General features: G+C 42.7%; 1 protein-coding gene across 6 annotated transcripts in view; it reads left to right on the top strand.

The window, feature by feature from the left end:
• The window catches only part of SNTG2 (syntrophin gamma 2), a 349,056-nt gene that overhangs the window by 111,467 nt on the left and 210,203 nt on the right, over positions 1–27,386 (top strand). For 4 of the 6 annotated variants that reach the window (XM_077309803.1, XM_077309826.1, XM_077309833.1 and 1 more), the window contains one exon: positions 25,332–25,469. In XM_077309803.1, the coding sequence (XP_077165918.1) occupies positions 25,332–25,469 (138 nt within the window). The remainder of the gene's footprint in view (positions 1–25,331; positions 25,470–27,386) is intronic. The other 2 variants (XM_077309812.1, XM_077309820.1) reach the window with 1 other exon arrangement.

The following is a 27,386-nucleotide window of genomic DNA, read 5'->3' on the forward strand; positions in this document are numbered from 1 at the left end:
GAAAAGGCTGGGCTGGCACTCACATGGCAGCAGGTCTAATCCCCACTTACACATGATTTCACCACCAGCTCTGCCCCCTCCTGGCATTGGCCCAATTTAGTGCCTCCGATGCAAGGGAATGCTGATTTTTCCAGCTTCTTTTGCCTGCCGTGGGCACTACTGACACCCATGCCGGGCCAGACCCATTCAGACAGGGTGGAGCCAGGCCTGGAAGTCCCAGCTCTTCCCCTGCCTATGGTGTCCTGGCAGGAATGAAAAATGCCCCAGTCAGCTCTGTGGTACTTCATGGTGCTGTGTTCAATACTTCTCCTAAGATATAACCCCTCATTTGATATTTTGCACTTTCTTTCATTTAGAATGGTGGTGGGGGGGAGTGCTTTTAGTGTGCAGTGCTTCCAACTGTGGAATACAGATATTATGAATTCTAACCCCATCCATTCATGAAATTTCACAAGCTTAAGGTATCTGATAGCCTTGCTACGATTCCCTACCAGGGATTCAGTCCTCATATTGTGCAATGCTATTCATACACTTGTTTCTGGTGCCAAACATCTGTGCACTCCTAAGATCCACTGAATGTGATGGATAGCATCCCTTGAATGTGATGAAAGTCAGGTTCCAAGTGCTGAAGGAACAGCAAGTGAAAGGTTAAAAATCTTCACTAGGCAGAGAGAGCAAGAGCCACAGGCTGTCTGAGTGTTCTAACTGGCCAACAACAGCTGAGAGGACTTAGAATCATAGAGTTGGAAGGGATCTCCAGTGTCCAACCCTCTGCAGAATGCAGGAAGTTCATAATAGCATGACCCCAATTCAATGCCGCATGATGCCCCCCCCAAAAAAACCAGAATCCCTGGTCAGAGTGGCGACCAGCATTTCCCTGGGAATGCAAGAAAGGGCCACAAGAGCCAAGCTCAGACGCAATCCCTTCTGCCTACCCGTTTACAATCTGCCTAAGTTCATAGAATCAGCATTTCTGTCAGAAGGCTATCTAAGGTGAAGGTATCCCCTGTGAAAGCACCGGGCCATGTCTGACCCTTGGGGTGACGCCCTCCAGCGTTTTCATGGCAGACTCAATACAGGGTGGCCATTCCAGTGCCTTCCCCAGTCATTACCGTTTTACCCCCCAGCAAGCTGGGTACTCATTTTACCAACCTCGGAAAGATGGAAGGCTGAGTCTACCTTGAGCCAGCTGCTCTGCTTAAAAACCTCCAAGGAAGGAGAACCTACCACCTTCTGAGGAAGCCTGTTCCACTGAGGAACCATTCTGTCTGGTACTTCTTCCATATGTTAAGTTGAAAATAATTTTGAATTAGTTTTATCCCATTGGTTCTGGTCCAACCCTCTGGGACAAAAGAAAGCAACTCTGCTCCATTCTCTATGTGACAGCCCTACAAGTACTTGAAGATGACTATCATACCACATCTTTTGTCATCTTCTCTCCAGGCAAAACGGACCAAGCTCCCTCAACCGCCATTTTTGTTGCTCTCCTCTGGACTCACTCCAGTTTGTCTACATCATTGTTCAATTGTGCCCAAAACTGAACATACTCTAAGTGAGGTCTAACTAGAGCAGAGTAAAGCGGTATCATCCCCTTGCACGATCTGGACACTATACTTCTTTTGATACAGCCCCAAATCCCATTTTCCCTTTTAGCCACTGAGTCACACTCATGTTCAGTGTATGATCTGCTAAGACCCCAGATCCTTTTTGCAATACCACTGTCAGGACAGGTCTCCCCTATGGTATAATGATGCATTTGATTTTTCCTACCTAAATGCAGAACTTTACATTTATCATTGTTTAAGTCATTTCACTCTTTTTAGCCCAGTTTTCCATCCTGTCACAGTTATCCTGTATCCTGATTCTGTATTCTGTTGTGTTTGCTACCCCTTCCAGTTTGGTATCACCTCTTCAATTCCTTCATCCAATTTTTTAATTAATATTTTGAACAACACAGGGCCTAGGACAGATCCCTGAGGCACCCCACTTGTCACTCCTCTCCAAGAAGATGATGAACCATTTACAAGCACACTTTGGTTGCAATCTGTCAACCAGTTATCAATCCACCTAACAGTAATAGGATCCATAATGCATTTTACCAACTTGTCAACAAGAATATCATGTAGAACCTTATCAAAAGCTTTACTGAAATCCAGATAAACTATTTCCACAGCAGTTCCCTTATTCAGCAAGGTAGTAACTTTCTCAAAAAAAGAGACAAGGTTAGCCTGACATGACTTGTTCTTGAGAAAGCCATGGTGACTCTTAGTAATTACAGCTATTTGCTCTACCTGCTCAAGAACCAACTGCTTAATGATTTGCTCTAAAATTTTGCCAGCTAAAGATGCCAAACTGACGGGTCGGTAGTTACCCAGGTCCTCCTTTTCCCTTTTCTTGAAGATGGGGACAACATTTACCTGCGTCCAATCTTTTGGAATGTCATCCATTCTCCAAGAATTGATAAAATCAAAAATAATGGGTAATGGTTCAGAAATTACATCTGCAAGTTCTTTTAGTACCCTCGGATGTAATTCATCTGGCCCAGAGGACTTAGTTTCGTTTAAAGAAACAAGGTGTTTATGGACTAGCTCTACAGTGATCCTAGGATGCAGTTTCTATCCATCATGTGATCTGATTTTGTATGGTTTCCCTCGTAAGAGAAGACTGAGAAGTAGGAATTGAGCAGTTCAGCCCTCTCTTCATCACCTGCTACAATTTCACTTTCTTGTCTCCGCAATGGTCCTTCCATGTTCTTACTCTTTTTCTTACTTGATATACTAGCTGTGTGCTGGTCTATTTGTCTCTATACTGATTATGATTCTGGTTTAAAGAGAGAGAGCATTCTGACAGTATCTGAACATTTACTCTGAGGAGAGGTTTTAGTCCAAGAAAAAGAGCCTCTACTTAGGCTGAAAGCTAATCTGTACAGTGTCTGGAGAACTGGGGCAGATATTTTGCAGTAGAACTTTGGGCAGTGAGGTTATACTTCAAATTCTGGCCAAATTAGGAGAATTGTTCTGAATAGAGAAGGAGGATTCCTTCCAAGTTAAAAACGGGAAGTCACGTGTGGAGATTTCTTCAGCCTCTTCAGTAGGCATGTGAGGAGCGGGGGGGGGGGGGGGAGAATTCAGACTGTTTCAGATTTGGTTTGATCCAAAAGAGTCTGAAGCATAATCCGAAAGAGTACAAGCGACCACAATGGGTGAGCTGCTTAAGGGCTCTTATGCCCTCCTCCTGCTGGCGGCCACACTCTGAGCCTGCATGGGGAAGGCTCTCTGCAGAATCAGAAGGTGGCATGGGGCAAAGGTGTTTTAAAAAACCCCAAACAGCTGATAGTTCTTCACACACACTCACATACACACAGGCAACAGAAATCATGCAAATATAATTAAATAAATAAATTGAAAAATTGACGTGCATCTGGACAAACGGAGTAACAAAACCTCTCAGAGTAAAAAGAAACCTATAATACTAAGACAGAAAATCCGAAAGAAAAACCTCTGAACTATTATGAAGTCTGTAACTAATCTAAATGGTAAAAAAATCTGATTTGTAAAAAAAACTTAATCTCCTTATTCCAACTACTTTATGTCTTTTTGTAAAATAAATCTTTTTGTTTGTTTGTTTGTTTGTTATAAATTCCTCGGTGCCATCTGATAAAGGGAATAAGAAAAGACAGCTCTATATCTTCCCATAAAATTCTAGGGCTGAGTTAAAGTCAAAAGACCTGTCAGTCACAGGGTAGAACAGTCAGCATAATTTTACAGCAAAGAAACAATACTACAAGGCCAACCCAGTCACTGAGGGAACAACATTTTATTTTGAAGGGAAAAATTTACTTCACAGAGGGGAAGTATGTTGGGGTCCATAATAGTGACTTTTCTGCTAGGAACCTTAATGATTTTTGTATTGGCTTCTGAGGCTCCAACAAGGATTGATCGGCATCCTCACACAACCTGTCCCTGTTGGTTGGCAGAGGCTATCACAGTCTGCCTTGAGTGTATAGCTGTTCAATGCCACTTTACCTATCATGGCTGTCTCCAAAAGAGGAGGAGAAGAAAAAGAGTTAGTTCTTAACTAACAATTCTCTCTCCAACCCTATTTAACATCTTTATCTCTTGCCCAGCTGGTGCGGAAGTTTGGACTGGGCTGTCACCAATATGCCGATGACACCCAGCTCTTCCTCCTGATGGATGGTCGCCCTGACTCTCCCCCAGAAACATTAGCCAGCTGCCTGGAAGCGGTGACAGGATGGCTCAAGCAGAGTCATCTGAAGCTCAACCCTTCAAAAATGGAGGTCCTGTGGCTGGGCAGGAAAGGCGCAAGTGAGAAAGTGCGCCTACCCAATCCGGATGGAGTACAGCTAAAAGTGGCCCACGCCGCCAGGGACTTGGGAGTGATACTTGATGCCTCCCTCTCAATGGAGGCTCAGATCACGACGGTAGCTCGGCTGGCATTTTATCACCATCGCCAAGCCAAGCTACTAGTGCCCTACTTGGCCCCGGAACACCTGGCCACAATGATCCACACGACAGTCACCTCCAGGCTGGACTTCTGTAACTCACTGTACCCTGGGCTGCCATTATCCTTGATCTGGAAACTGCAACTGGTCCAGAACGCGGCTTCCAGAGTCCTCACAGCAACACCTTGGAGGTCCCACATCTGGCCCATGCTCCAGCAGCTGCGCTGGCTCCCGGCTGAATTCCGGATCAGGCTTAAGGCGTTGGTTATCACCTTTAAGGCCATTTGCGGTCTGGGCCCAGTATATCTGAGGGACTGCCTCTCCACCTACACTCCTCAAAGAGCCTTGCGCTCTACTACATCCAACCTCCTGGTGGTCCCTGGCCCCAAGGAAGCCCGCTTGACTTCAACCGGGGCCAGAGCTTTCTCCATTCTGGTCCCCACCTGGTAGAACGAGCTCCCAGAGGAGATCAGGGCCCTGACAGAACCTAAACAGTTCCACAGGGCCTGCAAAAGGGAACTCCTCCGTCAGGCATTGGGTTGAGGTTGACCAAATCACCGCTTCCAGTTGGCCCTCAAGCTCTCCCCCTCTTCTTCTTCTTCTTCTTCTTCTTCTTCTTCTTCTTCTTCTTCTTCTTCTTCTTCTTCTTCTTCTTCTTCTTCTTTTGCCACATTCCTGTGCATATTTCAGTTGGGATAGCTCCCTTTCTTCTTTGATAGTTCTGGGTGAAGGTCAATATGAGATGCAAAATAACTGTTGGGAAGGTGGTCCTCCATGGTCTCTTCTGTTGAAAGCTTCATACCCACCTCCTTCACTCAGTGAGCCTGCTAATCTCCAAGTGTGAAGCCGCATAGAACCCACAACAATGGAAATAGGGTTGCACTTACTTTTAATTGTTGTTCATCAAATGGTTTTGTGTGCTAGCACACATCCCTCCCTCCTGTCCCACAGTCAACTCTCTGGAACCTTAGTTTCTTAGATCCACTATGCACGGCGGCAGCTACACCGGGCTGCCACTGTTCTGTTGCGCTGGAGCAAAAAGCCCCGCTGTCCCCCAATTATACATGGGGCCAGAGCTTCCCTGGTGCATTCTGGCTGCCCCGGCACAATGGCCCCGCACACGCAACACAGGGCCGGAAGCACTGGGAGTGCTCAGAAGCAGCGGCAGTGGCGGTGGGGGGATTGGGGACATGGGCCCCCCACTGCATGATGGTGGGGAGCAACATGCTGCTCTCCCACCATGGTGGGGGTGGGGGATGCCATGGAACTGGCAGGAGCGAGAGGTGTCCCTGCAAGGATGCCGTATGTTGAGGGAGGAGCCAGGCGTGAAAGCCCAGCTCCTCTGATTTTGCACAGGGCTGGCCTGACCCAGTTCTCACCTGCACCCACAGTCACTGGTGAGTGCAACTCTGTTTTACATAATCTCCGATTTCTAAGGTTTAGTTTTAGGATGGCAACCGTATTCACTTTGCTGAATTCTGCTGACTTCCATTTATTCAAACATTATCTGTTTTCTCAGTGCTTTGTATTCATATGCAAACCAACAGAGACCACATTAAATGTCAGTTAAGGGGGCTCTGCCAACTGAAAGTGCATAATGTCAGCAAGCAAGAGGAAAAATGGTCTTTGCCACATAATTTCAAGTCAATGTCCTCTAGGCTGTGTGACATAATTCGATAGGCCTTTCTGAAGTTTCCAAATGTCATCATGATCCCATATTGACATTTCAAGGGTACTCTGCTCAAAGTTGGGGCCAAAACATTTTTCTTCCCTCGTTCAAAACATTATGCTTGTTTCTGATCTGATAGGCCAGAAATCGTAGAGAAATTACCCTCTATTATCAAGCAAAAATTTAAAGGGAATGTCTTGATTCACAGGGACAAACTGTATCATGAGCAAGGCATGCTGAGACATGTAATTTTTGCCAGCTCTGGGTTGATATTTGAGGGTAGCACCTGAGAAAACAGGGCTTGGGGGTGGGGAGGGCCTTCAATTGAGTATATTCTCATAGAGTCCCCCTTACAAAGTGGCCATTATTTCCTGGTGAACTGATTTCTGTCAGAGATGAACTGGAAATAAACTGTAATAGTAGGACCTGGAGGTACCTACCTGGAGGTTGGCAAACCTGTTTCCATGCTACACAGTATCCCTGCTATGCACACACAGGTACATTTCCCAGGTACTTATGCACTTGGGAATCTACCTCCAGTGAAACCTCCTTGTTACCTCTGCAACCATGAAGGGCAAGAGCATTGTCCTTGGCTTAAAACAAGCCCATGAGGAGAACTCTTACAAGCACCCTTCCTCTTTTGAATTTTGATGGCATCAGTATATCTTGAAATATCAACCATTATCAAATTTGCTATTCAGTACTTCTAAACAGATATTCTTTGTCATTTAATAGCATTTGTTTCTTGGCATATAGTAGGAACAAATAATTTATCCTGCATATTCCCTGACTAGGGCAGAAGTTAGGCTATCATAAGCAAAATAAAAAAAAATTAGGTGATGGCATAGAAGATTTACTATGGCTCTTCATTTAAAAGAAAAAAGTCTAGACCATTTCATAAAAGCTGCATTAACGAAGACCATTATAAAGTCAAGTACATAAGCCCATGTTCGCCTTTAATCGCCTAATTAAATCAATTACACTAATAGTATTCTCTGCTTTGTTGGAGTAGGAAGACGGAATTAACTTGATATGCTTGAAACTCTTCATACATGGGTGTCTAGTGACTATAAAGATACACTCCCTATACCACGTATTATTATTTTTTGTTTAGTGTTGCACACAGGAAGTATAAAATAATATAAAATGTGTAACCAAGTTAATTCATTGGGCATGCAGACTGATTGAGCAGTCCCCCCAAATACTAAGATCTGAATTTTCAATCCACTCTCTCATAGCTGGGGAGAATACAAAGAGCTCTGTCACATCTCCCTGGAAAGCATGACACTCATATTCTTCTGTCAGATGGAACATTATTTGGTGGACTGCACCACAATCACTTTTGAGTCCTGGTGTATTGTCACAATTAAACAACAAGTTTGCACAACTGCCAAAGCCTGTTTTCAGTTTTCTATGTTCATGAAGAAGATTATCTTGTCTTTGGAGAGATAGGTGAGCAATGTGGCACAATGTGAGTAGCCAATGTTTGGAATGGGTTTAATACATTCACTGATGGTTCTTGTTGTATTGATTTGGACATCTGTTTTGTGGTTTTGGGGGCTGGTAAGCCACACTGAAGCACCATGTACCGTAGTACTGTACACCAACCCCAAAACACACTAATGCCAAGTTATACTTCACAATATTGGGAGAGTATTGTTTTGTGTACATATTTTTGCTGCTACTATGGTAAGATTGTGTTTATAGTTCCGGTCCAGGGTAATCCCAGGGTACTTAGGTATATGGTTGTGTGTAAGTCAGGTACCATTAAGGTAGATGTTCAATTCATGGTTGGCAAGATTGTAATTGAGATAGAAACAGGAAAGTTCTGTTTTTCTTGGACTTGGGATATGCCACCATTTACAGTAGTAGTCAGTCAAAAGTTTGAGGTAGCTAGGCAGTATTTCCTCACTCCTTTCCATTGATTTGTGCTTGACTGCAATTGTCATGTTGTTGGCATAAGCAAACTCACTGGATAGCATATCGGAAACATGTGAGATGTATAAGGGCCTTTCTGCACAAGGACCAATGTTGCCAATTGGTTTCACAAAGCGGAAACACTATTTTAAATAGTGGAATCTTGGCGTTCCGCATACCTGCCTTTGTAGTGGAATCCAGTAGCGTTTCATTCATTCACCACAGGTTTCCGGTCTCGCAAAAACCGCTAGAAAGGAAGCGATTTTTTCTGTGCTTGTTCCCGCCCCTGACCGTCAATCAAACAAACAGCCAATGAGTGGTTGTTATCATGCTCCGGAAAAGCCCCTTTCCCTTTAAGCACAGGTTTAAAAACACACACGTTGCCTTGATTCTTCCTAACATAGAGACCCATCTAGCAGGCGTGTGAGCTGGCGAGTCATCGTTACCATGCTCCCCCGAGTGAAAAAAAAATCCCCCCCACATGTGCGCGATTTTCGGCCGAAAATAAAGGGAACTTGCAAACAGGGGGCTGTGTTGTGCTTGGGGCCTTAGGGGAGCTTTAAATCACTTCTGTGGAGGGACTTTAGCCAGAGAAGCCTCGCTGGGTGAATGAAGCCTCGCTGATTCGTTGCTTTCCCCGCTCGATCCGAGGGGAAAAAAATGGCGATCGCTTCGCCGGAAGTTCGGAGGAGAGAGCCAGGGGGAGGGACTTTGTTGCAGCCGCAACATTGAGAACGCACAGGTCTTTTTCGCAAGTGTTGCAGGTTGTTGGCAGGAGTGTAGCGATTTTCTGAGGGTGAATCCACTTTTCCGAAATCGCTACAACAAAGCGATTTTAGCGCTAGTGTTGCAGGACTGTTGCAGATTGTGTGCGACGTCATGCGGAATGGCAAATTAGTAGCGTTTATTATTTGCAAGCCTTCTGCTACATTGAACTCGTGCGGAATGGCCCTAAGAACTGGCATGAGGACTGATCCCTTGGGTTAACTATTATTCAGCATCTTTTGTTTATTAATTGATGGACCCATAGTTATTTTGGAAAATTCTGTTGCTCGGTATGTTATTTAGATTTTAGAAGTCTAAATAATTTACAGCAGAACGTCCCTCCAGAATGTGTGATAAACGGCAATCAGATTGATGAAAACTGCAGATATCTTGACACACTTCTGATACCTTACCTCAGTGAAAGCTGTTAAGCTGAGAACTTGGTCTTCACAACTACAATGGGGTGCAAATCCTATAGGGATGTTTTAATTAATTCTGTCATTTATTCTTTTTAGGATTAGCCCTTCAAGGAGTTTATAACAGCAACTCAGATGATTTGGTTTTCCATGTTTCAGAATAGCAACTGTCTTTGCTTTCTTGAATTCCCCTGAGAGTCTTCCTGTTCTCTCAATATCAGCAAGAAACTTTGCATGTCAATTTTTAGTGAATGTGCCACTGTTGATCTGGAACTGATTGTGGATGCAGTCAAAGACTGTTTCTACACTAGGAATATAGTTCGGATTTTGGAATTTTAAAGGGTCACAGTTTTTTGTCCATTTCTGTGCTAAAATTCGCCTCTTTGGATGCAGAACCAAATTGCCCTCTTCCTTGGTCTGCAGCTAAGGAATCCCTAGAAAAACAGCTTTTCATTTTTTAAAACAGATATTAATAGGCTTTAATTCAGTGCTGCCTAATGCAGAAATGAATGCAATTGGGGTTTTCCCCACACCTTCCATTTTGAGTTGTTTGAGAATGTTCCTTTCCTCAGTGCTGTCCTCCCTTCCCGCCCTTTGGAAAAATCTGTCCTTTTTTTGTACTTTTGTGTTTGTTGTGCCCCTTAATCCCATGATTCTGCATCATTGATAACTTCTTCCCTTCCCCCAAAGTATCCTAAATGTATTTTTTTTAAAAACTGAGTGATAACATTATAACAAGATCTGTTTCTCTTTGGGACAGGGAGTTCTTAATCTGAGGAAGAGTGCTTGCTCTCGAAAGCTCACATCTTGAATAAATCTTTGTTGGTCTTAAAGGTGCCACTGGACTCTGATTTTATTATAACATCATAGTACTGCTGTGTAAGATTACATGACTGCTTTATTTTAAATGCAGAAACTGCATTGTAATGTGATCACATTGTATGCTGCTGAGGCCCTTGGCCTCTCTAGTCTTCATTGAAACTCCAGGAATTTCCCAGCCTGAAGCTGACAGTTCTATCCTCCTTTCCCCCATTGGTGGCCAGGGGACACCTGATAATTCTAATTGGTGGGTGACAGTGATAAACAACTGGCTTGGCTTGATAGAATTCCTTCAGTTTTCTTGAATGGGCCACCAGATCAGCAAATTAGTGCGATCAAGAGTACTGCAGTGGTAGAGTTGACCCAGTCCAGATCATCTATTAGTCATAGAAAAATGTTTCTATGAAACAGGTGGTAGCATGCAGATCAGTAGCTGGTGAGGACAGTGTATATGCGTGTGAGAGAAAGATTAAGGTTCTGTATGGTTATTTGAAAAGGGGATTTTGCTGTTTCTAGATTAATTCTAGATTAATTGTGTATGTTGTCATGATCTATAGACTCTGTTCTGCATGTTTCTGATATTGTGAGGATTGTATTGCTTAGTAGGGGATTTGTAGTCTTCACAAACTACACAAATTAAATTGAGTGTTTTATTTCAGGGCTTCATCCCTTTGACATCCTTGGCACTGCCCATTTAGTAGTATTCTGTTTTCCAGAAGTCTGCAAACCAATTCTGAATTACTCTAGAGGCTGGTCCACCTAAGTTCTCTCAGGCTTGTGATAATACAAGTACTTTATTGAAAGAGGCACAAAATGCTTTCCAGACAATATCAAAGAAAATCAAGCACAGAAAGCTTAAAACAGTTGCAGGAAACTCTGGCACAGCCGCAGATGAATGCATTAGGTCCTGTGGGTCTAGGGCATAATTGGCACAGTTTCACATACACCAGTGAAGTCGAAAGAGAAAAGCTCAGCTCCCAAACCTTATCAAACCAGGCACAAAGTCAGCCTCATCCCTCCTGCCTAAGAAATAGGAACAGGCACTATGTTTACATAAATAAGTGCTGTCAAGTTGCAACCAGTTTATGACAATCCCCCATCCAAGTACTGACCCTACTTACTCCCAAGATCTGATGGGATCAGGATATAGTATGCCACCTCCCCCCCCCCCAGTACCATGTTTACAGCTGCTCTTGTCTATCTATACAAAGTACTGCTCTATCTCTATACCTTAGGGCAGAGTCTGCACTTACTTTGTTTATTCCATTGTCAATCCTGTTGAATTCAGATCGCTTTGAACTCAATTCTTCCTCTCCCCCTCCCATTGAAACAGGAAAGTCTTCTGCACGTAGTTAGGGAGGCTCAGAAGGTGGGGGGGGCTCTTTCTTTCTTTTCTTGAAGGGGGGGTAGGAGAAGCCAAGCAGGGAGCCTCTTTCTTTTCTTGGAGGGGTGGGGGAGAGGATCGAAAAAGGCAGAGGAGGGAGGAAAAATCCAGGACCGACAGAAGTTGAGAGAAGTTAGGGGCGTTTCCTTTAAGGCAAGCGTGTCACATGACCAGGTGTAGCCTATCAGAGGTTCTCTACCACGGAGCTTTCTTTATTCAGGATTTTCAGCACTCCAAGATATGGCACAATAAAGGTAGGGTAACTCCGGATCAATCCTTCTTGCTGCAGAAGGAAAATTAAAATCGCCCAAAATCCAAATGGAAATCGCATTCTGTGTAGAGGGCAGGGACTGAATCGATCTGGGGTTGGAATAAAAGCTCCGTGCAGTTTACACCTAGATGTGAACTTGCCAGCACTTAGTGAGGCCACAGTTAGAGATAACCATGAACCGTCTGCAGTCACACACCCGCACGCCCAGCCATACAACCACAACCCAAACAACACACCCATGCATGCACATGTCCTTCCAGAATCAACAACTCCTGACTTACTTTTACAACCCCCACACTCTAGAGCAGGGGTAGTTAAACTGCGGCCCTCCAGACGTTTGTTGGCAGGGGCTCATGGGAATTGTAGTCCATGGACATCTGGAAGGCCGCAGTTTGAGCCTGTTGTATTCCTGGATACAACAGGCTTTGCCCCTCGTTTTTATGTATTGAGGCAGAGTTGAACCTTGATGGGAAATGTATGATTCATAAGAGTATTGAGTGTTGTGAGCCAAACAGGTTTTTATTCTGAATCACATAAATGCAAGTTTCAGTGGCATCGCTGTTATTTCTGAATGGGTTCTTTGGATTAACGGGAACCTTTGTTTACTTAATCCTCACGGTACAATTGCATCTCCTTTAGGCCGTCTTTAGGAGACCCTTGTACACTGTTTGAATATTAGTTCACAAAGTAAAAGGGAGGAATAAGAGCCTAACAGAGATTTCAATGGGTTCTATATATTTTATAGTCTTCTTAAAAAGCAGTAAGATGTGAGAGATCAGCTTTCTCTGTGTTTGTGTGTATGGTGTGTGATACTGTAAAAATAATTAAACAAAAGTCTAAAAGAACTTAATTGTTTCAAAAAATCAAAACAGTTTATCTCTGAAGAAAGTGGAAAGCAAAGGTCAATGAGAGTTTAGTTAGGATTCAGGTGTGATGTCAGTTGAATGCTACCTTCTGCTGCTTCATCCTCTTGGGCCAGATTGTTCATATTGACATTTTGAATTCTCCATGACCTTTTTCAGCCTTACCATCTGCCAGGCATCTTGGATTGATTGGAATTCTGCTATATTAGATGTCATATATTGTTGCATCAGAAGATGAATGGAGGGACCTGATCACCTTCTTCCTGGGGTATTTAGCTCTGTGGTTTTGTTTGGTCACTTTCTGGCTTTGCAAATAGAAAAGGACTTCCACGTCCAGATTTTATTGCAGGCTAGTCCCTGCTAGTATTTCTGCCACTACAGCTGAAATGGATACACTCAAAAACTGGAGAGTTACATAAGCTAAACCCTGATGCCATGGTCATCTTGCTGCCCTCATTAAATTTGCTAATCCAGACTAATCAGAGCTCAGATTCTGAACAGGGTGGACCCTGACCAATGTTTGGATGGGAGATTACCGGGGGATACCAGGGTCACTATGCAGAGGCAAGCAATGGCAGACCACTTCTGAATGTTTCTTGCCTTGAAAACCCTACTGGTTGCCATAAATCAGCTAAGACTTGACTGCCGGGGGGGGGGGAGTTAAAATTGATAATAAATATAAAAACTATACCTGGGCTATTTTCAGATCATCAGTCAGGGATTGGAAAAGGCAACATGGAATACATTTGAATTCCACGGGGCAAGAAAAGAAAGAATTGGGTTAGAAATAGTGATGGTAAGACGATCGTGGCATCGAATAGGTCAAGATGATCGTGGCACCGAATAGGAGGATGTTCGGAGGCGGTGTTCTTTAGGGGTGAGACGCTTTCTTTTCATAGCATACCTACCAATGCAAAGCTAAACAAGCTTTTCTTAGGATAGCAACGCTCATTGAAACTGTCTCTGTCCATCTGCTTAATAAAATATCTGCCAGTCTATCAATTTCTAAAAATGGAAGAAAGCTAAAAGTCTGGAGGATTGAAACCTTTTCATTTACTTCATTTACACCCACCTTACTTCCCATTGTGGACTCAAAGCAACTTATATTGTTCTCTTCTCCATTTTATCCCCATAAAAGCAAGTGAGGCAGGTTAGGGTGAGTGTGTGAACTTCACCTGGTGAGTTTCTATGTTGGGGTGAGGTTTTAAAAATGGGTTTCTCAGATCTTTGTCCAGCAGTCTAACCACTACACCACACTGACAAACCACACAGCCTCATTCTATACCTGGAACCATGAAGCAAAGTACTGTCTTCATGTTACCTTTTCTGGGAAGAAATCTCTGTTGTTCTCACCTCCCTAAAGCATTACTTTGTATCAAACTTATTAGATACGTGTTCTGAACTCCCTCAATTATTGTTAATGATGGTTATATGAAGAAAACCGTCTGACACATGAGCTGGTGTCTGTATGGTAGTCTGCATAGTTAAAAAGGGCATGGGAGGGGATGTTATGATCCAGGTTGCATATGCATGTGGAAAGCTTATGTTGAACTAGCAAGAAAGCCCATTGAAACGAAGAATGCAGTAGGTGCTAGGACTCAGAGGACACCGGCAGGTGCAGATCTCTCTCTCTCTCTCTCTCTCTCTCTCTCTCTCTCTCTCTCTCCCCTCCCATCGCAGCAGGAGCCATAGCAGGTGATCAGGGCTGTTTGTAGCAGGAATTAGGTCTTGTTTGGGCGGCTCTCTCTCTCTCTTCTTGCAGCAGGAGCCATAGCAGGTAATCAGGGCTGGTTTGCGGTTTGGCAGGGCTATTTGTGTCACTGTCTCTCTCACATGCTGGCTCCTGCAGCATCTGAGAGAAAAGTAGCTAGCATCCAGGGATGGAGGGGGGGGGACCTGTGGTGCAGGGCCAATCAGGGTGCAGCCAGCATTGCTGGCTGCACTCTGATTGGCCCTATTCCAACTCAGACAGCCAGGACACTCTCCACCCCGAGGGCTGTTTCACAAATATTAAGAGGAACAATGGATAAGGATATAAGGGTCTGACTTGATCTTCTCCTTAATATGCTGTCTTTCTGTGGAAAATGATGAGATAACTATTATTGCACTAAGTTTCCATTCATATCACTACCAGTGCACCTGTATAATTAGTCCATACAATATCTATATTCTCTTTTATAGTCTATGTAGGTAAAATCGCAGTTATAGAATGGTATGGGAAAGCTAGTCTTTTCCCTGTCCTACCTGGCAAATGTTTCAGTTTTATTGGCATTCCAGTTCTCATCTGTGTTCTCAGGCCTGATATAAATTTCTTCTTTTTACAGCTTTTAACTGATTTTTAAAAAAACATTAAACATTCAGTCTATATCACAGTTTCACCTTCTGCATTCTCATCTGTGCTGTTGGCATTTTTGACAGGTAATACACATTTTAAAGAGGCTTTATCGAAGGAGACACTTGTCAACCTACCCAGAGACTGATTTTCATTAAATTTGCCACAATGTGTTGAGGAAGTAACCTGAAAATGCCAACTATATTGTGTTTAACGGTTAGAATATTCTTAGCTGGCTACTCCATAGAATTAAGACCTCTATATCTATAACATTTTAAAGTGCTCACCTGTCCGCATAGAGATTTTTCATTTAAAATGTCTTTTTAAAGAATTTTAAAGCAATGCTGAACTTAATTCTACTTCACAAATCTTTTTAACAAACATACACAATACATTCATAATTTTTCAAAAGAGCTTTCCACTAATGTTAATGAGATAAGGACCTGGATAGTGCACTAGAAAATGTGGGTGACTGCAGTCATGTATTATCACGTAAATGCAATTATGGGAAAATATAAGACTGCAGATACTACAGGAGAACTGGGAGCTCTCCACACATTGGGACATGATGCACACAATATGCAAAATTGTTATATCAAACATGGGGAAAGTATAAATTTTCCATACACACAAACCACAGAAAATATATGCATTGCCCAATGTGTACAATATAGCAGTTGTGCAGTTGGGATTCCCCGAAATCACAGCTCATCTCAAGACTACAAAGATCAAATCCCTGGAGAAAATTGATATTTTGGAGAGTGGGCTTTATGGCACTGCACTCCACTGAGGTTCCTGTCCTCCTGACGCTCCATCCCCAAATCTCCAGGAGTTTCCCAACCTGGTTCTGGCAACTCTACCCACCAGCCCCTTCTTATCGCTGGGGGGGACTTGTCACCCCTAATATCCCAAAAGGCTGTTACACTACTTGTAGGGTGTTCATGTCCTAAAACCACAAACCCTAAAGCAGCAGTCCCCAACCTTTTTCCGGTTGAGGACCGCCTTCGGGGGTGGGGGAGAGCTGCCGTCCTGGGCACCACGCATGCACGTTTTCGCCAGCAAGCGGCACTAACGCGCATGTGCAGAGTAGCCATGCACGCACGTTTTTGCCAGCAGGGGGTGCTAACGCGCATGCGTGACAGCTCCACGCATGCACGTTTACATCTGCTGGCATGCCGGAGACCGCGCCTGCCTCTCCCCCCCCTCACAGCAAGAAGCTAGCCGGGCCGCTAGAGTGGCCGTTTCACTTGGGGCCTGGCAATCTTCTCACTGCAGGGGAGGGGGGAGGCAGGTGCGGCTGCTAGCTAAAGGATAAAGGATAAAACTGAGGCCTTCACGGCCCGGTACCAGGCTGCAGACTGTGGATTGACGACCCCTGCAATAAAGCAGTGATAATCAAGCTAAAAGGTAACCAGTTGAGAAAAATAATCAGAAGAAAAGGCTCTTGTCCATTTTAGGGAAGAAAGTACTTGTGGGGTGGCAGGATTATTATTTTTAGCTGTATTTTGGCATGTTTTAACTCTTTAGAAAAAGGAGTATAGCTGGGGAGGGCTGCTGTGCTTTTAATTTGTGTTTGTGCAAATAATGCTGATTGTGTACTTTTGGAAAGCCATTGTATTTTGAAAATTATTTCTCAGAAGCTCGTCTATACACGTTTCTTGATCTATGAATTGTAATATAAATGGATGATCTGTCTTTATACTGAATAATGCTGAGTATTTTCATATTGACATACTGTAATCTCTTATCTATCATGTCTTAGCTTTGCTTGAGTCTCCTATAAACCTCTCCTGGCAGATCCTTGTTTATGTGATAGTTTTCAAGGACATCCATTTTGATGACCTTGGGTTTCTAAATACTTTCATCTCTTATTTAACTTTGTGATTTTGTGGCAATTTAAAAGTATATTCTGCAACATTCCACTGTTGTTATATTGACATTTGAGGTACAAATCTAAGCTGTACTCTGTTTAGTCTACCAAGGTAACCCTTAGTATTTAAACAGCTATAATGCATGAATTGACATTTTCTTACCATATTTGAGTGCTAAAGAAGGGGGCATTTTTGGACAAATGAAGAATGACGACAAAAAGATTATGGGGACATGTTGATTAATTAGGAATAAAATTCAGATCCTTTCTTAAATACTTTAGGGCCATTTACTATATCAGATGTCTTCTTTGGTGGATTCTTCTCCGGTATTGGATTACTGAAGCTTCATCAATCATATAACTATGATTAATCCAAGTTTATATGATCTATTCTAATGAAATTTATCATTTGGAAGGAAATCAGATTTTATAAGTGCATGGTAAAACACGTCCTACTTGTCAGGCTATTGGTAAAATTTCTTTGCTAGACATTAAGATATTATTTGTTGTACATCACTGAGTTTTTGATTCTTAATTTTATATTAATTTATTATTAGAAGATGGAATTCATATAATTTCATGGAGTGTTCTGTTTGAACATTAGAGTTTTGAATTTCTCCTTTCAGTTACAGATGTTTACCCCCTTCCCCATATCCCATGAAAGAAAATAGTAAACACTCATCTCATTAGTTTACTTGGTGGGGCTTTCTGTTTACATAGAATGTTATTTTAGGGACCTAAAGTTTATACTTATTTATTTATTTATTATATTTATATACCGCCCTCCCCAGGGGCTCAGGGCTTAGAGTTCTGATTTTCAAGCTTTGCCTTCACTTTTAATTAAGCTACTGAGTGGGCTGGGATCAACTTCTAGCTGTGCTTTGAACCACCTGGACGGTGTGTGTGGCTGACAGATGTCAATTTAATGAGTAGGGTATCACTGAAATAAAAGCCTCTTGTGGTGCAGAGTGGTAAGGCAGCAGACATGCAGCCTGAAGCTCTGCCTATGGGGCTGGGAGTTCAACCCCAGCAGCTGGCTCAAGGTTGACTCAGCCTTCCATCCTTCTGAGGTCGGTAAATTGAGTACCCAGCTTGCTGGGGGGTAAAACGGTAATGACTGGGGAAGGCACTGGCAAACCACCCTGTATTGAGTCTGCTATGAAAACGCTAGAGGGCATCACCCCAAGGGTCAGACATGACTCGGTGCTTGCACAGGGGATACCTTGTATCACTGAAATATAATATGTGAGGAGGTCAGTTCAAATCCCTACTTAGGTTTAAAAGTCACTGGGTGTTTTGCCATTCTCCAGATAGGCCCTGTAATTCTCCCTTAACTACAACTGAGCTCAAGACTACAGTTCCTTTGGAGAAAATGGCAGTTTCAGGAGGTGGATTCTGAAGCACTCCCCATCCCAAACCTTGCCTTCTCCAGGCTTCACCCCCAAATCTCCAGGAATTTCACAACCTAGAGTTGACAACCCTACTGGGTGGTCTATACCGGTCACAGTCTCTTACCTTATAAAAGGTTGTGATAAGGATAAAATGGAGGAAACCCTGCATGCTGGCCTGAACATGGCAGACTGGCTGCTGTGGATGCTGGGGAAACTCCTGTTGGGCTGGTGGCCTTCAGAGCTGGATCTCTTGATCCATGCCATCTGGGAACAGGTGGTCAGGGGAAATAAGGAGACTGTCATGTGTAGTTGCTGGCTAGAAGGAGGCCACTATGCTATCTGTCCTCCCACAATCAGAGAGTTGCACAGCCTGGCTCAGTGACACTATTGCCTGGCTAGGACAATTTGCTGATGTTTCCCCACCACCAAGTGATAACCAGTCACTTTTTTAAAGAGGAAAAGGCTACATGCTTAATATATCTAACCATTTGTCTGCAGAAGTGAAATTACGGACATTTTAACAATAAATCTAAACATCCCATTGTGAGATGAATTTGCCTGTCAGTTGTATATAAAAAATGTTAGTTTTTGTTTCAGAGTTTCACTCACTATAATAGTATCTACTTAAATCATTGTCCGTTCTTGCAATTTGGCTGAACCCCAGCCATTGAAAGAAGCATTTCTAATACTTGTCTATTTACAAAAAAAGGTGACATTCTGAAAGTTCAGTTCTGAGCACGTATAACTGAATTCAAATGTTTGCGAGTGATGTCTTGAGTAGAGAATCCAGTTGACAATTATCAATCATATCTAATTAGCTGGTGACACACTGTGTTTACAGTAATTAAACAAGCCATTACTGCTTACTTTCTCATGATTAAGATCACACAGATTGAGAACCAGCTGTTAATCACTCCTGTTCCAAGGCTAATATCATTAACAGAAAATGCCTGCATTATAACCCAGGGCTATTTTTAACAAGGCTTTTAGTTGAGGGACTTGATAAGTAATAAATGATACATTTTATAAGACTGCATAATAGAAATGCTGGTGACCTTAACATCATTGATTGCATGGGCCAACTCATCCCATGTTTTGTGTTGGAGAAGATAAACTATGCATCCTATATCTTAGGTTGGAAGAGTTTAAATATTTAACGAGGACAAAGCCTCAGCCTGCTTAAAGAAGAATATAGTTTTATTATAAAGCCAACTATGTATAGAAAGAGGACAGAAGAGAGACCTAACTGTCCAGCAACTGTTGTTTGCAGTCAATATTTTGTTCATCTGCTGTTCTGGAGGCAAGCAGGGAGGAAGGAGCTGGAAGTCTCCTATTGAGCCAATCAAGACACTGGAGGAGCTAATTTGAAAATCATCAGGGAATTCTTATTCTAACACTGCAAAATAAACATTTCCCCCCTGCAGGTCACTATTTATATTCTGTTCAATCATGCACAGAGCCAGTTTGGTGTAGTGGTTAGGAGTGCGGACTTCTAATCTGGCATGCCAAGTTCGAATCTGCGCTCCCCCACATGCAGCCAGCTGGGTGACCTTGGGCTCACTATGGCACTGATAAAACTGTTCTGACCCAGCAGTGATATCAGGGCTCTCTCAGCCTTATAGGGTGTCCGTTGTGGTGTCCGCTTTGAGCCTCCTTCGGGTAGAGAAAAGCGGCATATAAGACCCAATTCTTCTTCTTCTTCTTCTTCTTCTTCTTCTTCTTCTTCTTCTTCTTCTTCTTCTTCTTCTTCTTCACATTGTAGATCTTGTATATTCCAACAGCTTACTTGATAAATGGAACATATTTCAAAAATATATGTTTGCAAGAACACATCTACAAAACATAGCCAGCACTGGTACCCGATAGTGGTTGACAGTACCCTTGCTTGTTAATAAAAGTCTAGTTTGTTAATAAAAGCATAAGCTATGAAACCAGTAGCTAACAAATTATCCCATGCCAAGAACAAGGGCAGATGTAATCTATGTTTAGTATATAATTTGTGTGGGACTACTTTTAACAATTTTTCCAGACAGTATAATGTGAAATGGTTTGTTACCTCTTTTAGTTAGAAAAATCAAAAACTGGCAAAATGCACAGGGGCTTAAAAATGCCCCTGTGTCCTTTCAGAGGCTGGTGAATTACTTGCTGAATGGCATATCAGAGCTTACAGTCAGCTACATTGATGACATTTCAATTTTTCGCAAGAAGAAATGCTGGGTGTGTTTATTTTAGACCCTGGCGTGGCCTGACCAATGTGGTGTACTTTAGGACCATATATATTTGTATATTTGGCATTTTATTTTGTTTTATTTATTTATTTTACTGTGTTGTTAAAATGCATAAGAAAGTATACAGTGTTATAAAATAAAATTGGGGACCTGCAAGAAACTTGTGGGGAGAATGCATTCCAATCCCCTTTGCTTCCTTCCTTCCCTCTGTTCCCTTCTTTAACAATCTTCCTCCTCACCCCCCCCTTCTGTCAGTCTTTCCCCCCTCTTTATCTCTGTCATGAACCCCGATTCATGCCATCTAAGTTTCGTTTCTCACCCTACTTTCGATTCTCACCAGCCTGGTGGATTCGAGGCCATAAAACTGTAAATCTGTCTGTAGGCTCCAAGCCTCCCTTTCCTTTCCCAGCAGGAGTTTTCTGCTCATCCAGTAGGCCTGTATGGGAATAGTTTTTTGCTTAATCGCCATCATTGTGACCGAGTCATTGTTTTAATGGGGTTTTAATGGGGAATTTTACTGGGTTTTAATGTACTGTATTTGTATTGAAATATTGGGAACCACCACGAGCTGGTTTCTGAGAGCGGCGGTCATACAAATCAAACAAATAATAAATAAATAATATATTTATTATATTTATATACCGCCCTCCCTGAAAGCTCAGGGTGGTTTACAGGGAACAGGAAAAGATATAGAGAACATATAGTAATAGGTGATAACAGTAATAACATTATAACAACAATAACTTAACATGATCGTAACAATAACATTAGAAAATGGAATTGCAAGAGCCTCAGCTCAACTCTTACTGGGACCCAGTGCATTAGGCAGATTGGTGTCAGTCGTAATAGGAGTGGGGGGAGCTTGGGGGCCAAATGGAAGTGATGGTTTGAGTCAACCTCAACCAGATGCCTGGTGGAGGAGCTCCCTTTTGCACAGTAATAACTCAAGGCTCAGCTGTAATTGCTTTACAGGGCAGCTCACAGTACCGATGCAGGCTCATTTAGCACTGTGGTACAAGGACCCAGAAGATTTCCCCCCCAAAAGTAGATGAATAATCTTCTCCAGGTGAGGGTACCTTAACTGTCTTGAGAACATAGATGTAGAGAAACTGGAGCATGTCCAGAGGAGGGCTATGAAGACGGTGTGGGGTTTGTTGTATGAGAAAAGGTTGAGGGAACTTGGTCTGTTTAGCCTGAAGAGAAAGGCTGTCAGATAGAAGATTGAGCAGAGTTGCTTTCTGTTGCCCCAGAGGGTCAGAGCAGAACCAATGGGTTGAAATTAATTCAAAAGAATTTTTGGCTAAACTTCCAGAAGAAGTTCCTGAAGTTATAATGGTTCCTCAGTGAAGCAGACTTCCTCAGGAGATGGTGAATTCTCCTCCTTTGGAAGTTTTTAAACAGAGGCTAGATAGTAATCTGACATAAATGCTGATTTTATGAACTTAGGCAGGTTGTGAGTGGGTGGGCAGGAAGGGATGTGCCAGTGTTTGTCTCTTGTATACCCAAGGAATTGCTAATCACCACTGTGGGCGGATTTCCTCCAGGCCAGGCTGGATTCTGGAGGTTTTTGGTGGAGGGATCACTTGGGCATGAAATTGGGGTCATTGTGAGTGGGCAGGTAGTTGTGAGTTCCTGCATTGTGCAGGGGGTTGGACTAGATGGCTTTGGAGGTACCTTCCAACTATGATTCTAACAAGGCATACTGTCCCTGTATGAAGGTACAATTTTTTTTTACAAAGTATTATTCTATCGGGGCTGTGCAAATTAAATATCTAAATACACTTAGTCCACGGACCAAACTGAATGCTGTGGCATTCATGGGTTGGACCTGTGGCTACTTCCACCATTTTAGAGTTGAATTCATGCCATTTAAAATGCTTCAGGGGCTGATCTTGACTACAGCATAGTGGTGCTAGGTGTGCTTCTTTTACCCTTGTTCTGCACGTTTTCAAGTGCTGAAATCGATGGAAAGGGAAAGAACATTGTCTGGTGCAGATGAGCTGAGGGCTTGATCCCTTCACAGCATTTTTAAATGACTCAGGTTCTACTCTAAAATTATGGTGCCATCCATGGGTGTAACCTGCGTATGATGAAATGTCTAGATTGGCTCTAACTACTGTGGTTTTTAGGGATGGTCTCATTCCAAATTTACAATGATAGCCTAAGGAAAAACATAATTCTATTAAATTGGGATAATTTGTCAAGCTGCATAAGTGTTCTAGTGACTCTGAAACCACGATACTTCTTGGGTTTTTTAATCAAACTAGATTTTACTTGAAAGCATAATATTTGGCCCATATGTTATACAATTTTATCACCAGGCTACGGTTAACTTCTGTAGCCTGTGACAATTTTTGACAAAATTGAACTCTTTGTATTTTTGCCATGCTTCCCTTTTTGTGATAGATACTTGTATTGAAGTATGCATATGTTCATCTTAAGTAAACTCAGAGGATTCACTGGGTATATCTATGAATTATCAACTTTTTAATTTTATTGCTAGTGATTTTCCAGCATAGATGTAAATATTGTACATTTTGTGCTATTGGTGTTTTAATGTACAAGCTAGTATTTTTGAAATTTGTTCACAATACACTTCCCAAGGCAAAAATACTACTTTTCTAGCTGACCCCATTCTTTTTGATTTTAAAGAAAATGGATGAGTTTGAAAGCTTATCTGTTTTGTCTGAGGACACTGTCATTCTCTTGGAACTATGAAATGCTCAGTGAAACTGTTGTAAATCATTGAGAGCCACATTCACAATTACCAAAATATCTGCCTTTACTTCCATTCCTGACATGAGGCCCATATCTCAGGGAGGCTCAGAACTACCTGTTACTGTGACAGCTTTTATGGTGAACCACCCACCCACCACACACCCTGCTGAGCAATGATCTTGCCCACTTCCCTGAAATACGGAGGGCATGCTGCCTTAGAGAACAGTGCTAAAAACCATAGGTAGCTTCCAAGCTTCTGAGTTTTACTGTTGTAAATACATGAGGCACTTCCTTTTCTTTAGTGCATCAGATTGTGGTGTGTGTGTGTGTGATTTTGTCTGCAGAGGGAATTTTTTTTCTTATTATTATTTAGTATTATGAATATTTGATTGTTGCATCTGTTGATTGACCCAGTGACAAATAAACTAATTACTTTGTCTAATAACTTCTGGTTTAGGAAGTAATTGATTTTATTAGTATTTTGGCTGTTTCAGCCTAAGACCAGAAAGCCAGTGATTCACAGTCTCACGTTGCTGGTGTATATCTTGGCGGTATCTTCTAAGAAGACTAACCACCAAGAATCTAAGAGCATAACAACTGCACTAGAGACTGTAGTGACACCCAGCAACAATGAGACACAACAGAGCAGTATATTCATGCCACTGTGTCAGCCATATATGGAAACATATCCAACATATTCCGACATGGCCCATTTCTCTGATGTTACCCTGCCCCCACCTACACATAAGGGGAAGAACAAAGGAAATTCAGCACCCTCTGCTGTCAGAAGACTGTGGCATGCCAGTTAGAACCCTTTGACTACAAAATACTGGTGCTCCCAAGAGGTGTATTTGAAACCCTTATTGCAAACTCATTCCCTTTTGACAGGCAGGTTAACAGAGAAGGAACCATGCTCCCCCCCCACCCCCCATACACATGCACACAACCCTATCACCGGTCATCTCTTTGGCAGGAAAAATCCCCACCAAAGAGCCACAATATGTCTCAAACAAGGAATCAGGTTCTGAGGGAAGGGGAACATGCAAATTGACAAAAGACACAAAGGCCCGTTATGCATGGGGCATAATGCCCGTGCTGGTGGTGGCAGCGCTTTGTGGAAAATCCCCGATAATGCTTGCCGCCAACGCAGGTACGTCCCAGCCCAGGGCTATGGAAGGCCCGTGTTAAGCAAACACAGGAACTTCTGCAGCTTCCTGGGTATGCTGGGGGCCAGCAGGGCCTGAGGCGGGCAGGCGCTGTGCATAATTGCTAGCGTCGGGTCTTTCGGCCTGCCCAGCCTCGACCTGCTGTGTCCCTTTAGGGGCACCACATGCCCCTGTGGGCTCCGTGGAGCCACAGAGCTGGCAGGGGTTACCCCCTGCCCCCACCAGTGTATGTGGAGGGGTCCTGGCTCCCCCAGGCCCCACAAGCCCCTCCCCACCTCTTTCTTGGCTGATTCAGCAGGATCTCTTGCTGCACTTTTTCTTGGGGAAGCCTAAATAGGGGTGCTGATCAGGATTCCCGTTTTCATTTTGCTAAGGATTAGGGGATGTGGTGGTATGTGGGATACGATTGAATCAGTAGCATTCTTTTGCAAGGGGTTGTGAAGACTTTTTGAAAGCATGTTGGGCAGAATTAGATGGTGTGCAACGTATGCTAAAAAAAAAACAACCCAATATCCCAGAGGATGTCCTTGTTGCATGTAACCTCACTTGTTGTCACTGTAGAAATGAAGCCATTGATATCATCAGCAACCAGAGAATCTAAGCATCAAGTTAAAAGCTGGTGTGTTCTAGTGGTTAGAGTGTCTGCTAAGACCTGAGAAAATTGGGTTCAAATCCCTCTTCTGCTACAGAAGATCACCAAGTGAACTTGGGCCCATTGCAATCTCTCAGCCTACCCTGCCATACCAGGTGATTACTGTGAGGTTGTAGTAGAAGAGGGGAGAATAATATAGTAAGCTGCTTTGGGTCCCAGTCAGAGAGAAAAGCTGCATGCGCGCACACACACATATTTAAGTACAAAAGTAACCTTGGAGGGGTTTCCCCCCCTATTTCTATTTCTTACCTTTTCCTTCTGTTCCTTACCTATAATTATGGCCTTTGTCCAACAACTTCGATTTTGAACGCATGAGACACGCTTCATAAAGCCATCTTTATCTCTTGCCATTTCTTCTCTTATTCTTGGCATCTTTCATTTGTGCTTTTTATTACTTTGCTTCCGCAGACAAAAACTGGCATTGCGTTATTGTACGACGAAATAACCGAAAACGCCTACGAAATCCGATTGAAGCTTACGAAAGAGGTACTAACAATTCAAAAACAAGATGTCATCTGTGTTAGTGGAAGTGATCACAGTGCAAATGTAAGTGTTCCTAACCATGTGCATTTTTTATCTTGCAAAATTACCTGAAACTGTACTAAACAGGTAATAAAACTTTGTTACAGAACACTTTTCAGATAGAAACATGTAATGTTTTTTTAAAGCAACACAACTGCTGCACCCTTATAACGCTATATAGGGAAATGAATACTAGTAAGTAGCAACTGATAATATAGTTTCCCATTGCTAGTGTTTCCTTTTTCTGAGGTTACCCCAAGAAATGTTTCAGAAAACCTAACTTATTCCCTGTAGCATCAACTGTTCATCTGAGTATCACGTATCGATACTCTCATGCCTTTAAAGCTTTCCAGTCTGAAATGGGACTCCATGGTCTTGCTACCTTCCCCCTTGCAAAGGCCAAGAAATAAATTCACAGTTATATAATTTAGCCATGTAGACTCTTCTTACATCATCTGAATTTAAGGTTTCCAGTTCCAGGTTGGAAAATCCGAGCTAGAACTATCGCTTCCTCAAGATTGAAGCCTCTTTATTATTCAGCCTCTTGTGATTCTCATTTTTTGGCTTCAATCCAGGTTGGGAAATACCTGGGGATTTGGGGGGGGGGAGGTAGAGACTGAGGAAGGCCGCATCTGAGGAGTGAAGGAACTTCATAGGAGCATAGTGCTATAAGAGTCTACTTTCCAAGGCAGTTGTTTTCTTCATGTGAACTGATCTCTGTTCCCTGGAGATTAGTTATAATAGCAGGAGATAATAAACTAATAATAATAATAATAGAATATAATAATAAAATAATAGACTACTTGGTGGTTGATAACCGTCATATACACAAAGAACAGGCCTACATCATGAGGCATGTACACAGACAGAAATAGACTACTGTATTTGCCGGCGTATAAGACGACTGGGCGTATAAGACGACCCCCCAATATTTCCACTCAAAATACAGTACTATGGGCCACAATGGGCAGCTATGTCTATCCCAACTGAAGTGCACCCGGCGTATAGGACGACCCCCCCACTTGGAGGCATGTTTTTCAGGGGGGAAAAGTAGTCTCATACGCCAGCAAATACTGTATATAATCTGTTTCCTTCCAAACTTTCACGTTTTATTTCTTTTTAAAAAAACAACAACAATGTCATCGTTGGCTTAGCTTCAAGGTTATCTCCACTTGTGCAAGATGCAGCAGGCATGTTTGCCCAGTTCCTTGTCTTCCTTCTTGTTCAAAAACAGCCCCTTGTTCAGCAGACACAAGAAGCCTGGGAGAAGAGGAAGGCAGGGAAAATCTGCTTCTTTGAGTCAAGACTTTCCTTTTACTTATGAAAACAATATTCAGTCTAGTTGCTTGTTAAGAAGTAAACCTGCTGCCATGATTCAGCATTCTAGTGGTCAGGATGCTGTGCTGCCAGACCAACACCTGAGCACCTAACTTTTATTTATCTTTACTGTTGTTTAATCTAGATCCCGCTATGTCCACATCAGATTACTCAGTGCTGTACCAGTCATACAGCAGATATTTGTGGATAGGCCTCTGTGGAAGGCACAGCCTGCTTATACAGTTTAGACATCTTTAAATTAAATGTGAAGGCTAGTGCTTAAGGAGATAATGCAAGTTTGTGACCCTTTCCTGGAGCTGAAAGGCAAAGACTGAATTATACTGTGCGCTTTTGATAGGACTAATATTTATAAAACTTTTGTTTAATGTCATCTTGGAACTCTGCGGAGCATATTTCTAGTGCAACTGTTTTTTCTCTCATTTACCTGTTCCAGAAAGTCATTTTAGGGAGTAAACTCTGTACAATAGGAATAATTTATCCAAATGTCAAAGGGGACAGCAAGATGTTGTGATGTGGTAAGATGCGTTTCAGTGAACTGGAATGTATTTTTAACAGACAGACTGGCTTTGTTTTGCAGGTGTCTTCAACCAAATGAAGCGGCAT

The sequence above is a fragment of the Paroedura picta genome, chromosome 1 (assembly GCF_049243985.1).
Source record: "Paroedura picta isolate Pp20150507F chromosome 1, Ppicta_v3.0, whole genome shotgun sequence".
Lineage (NCBI taxonomy): Eukaryota > Metazoa > Chordata > Lepidosauria > Squamata > Gekkonidae > Paroedura > Paroedura picta.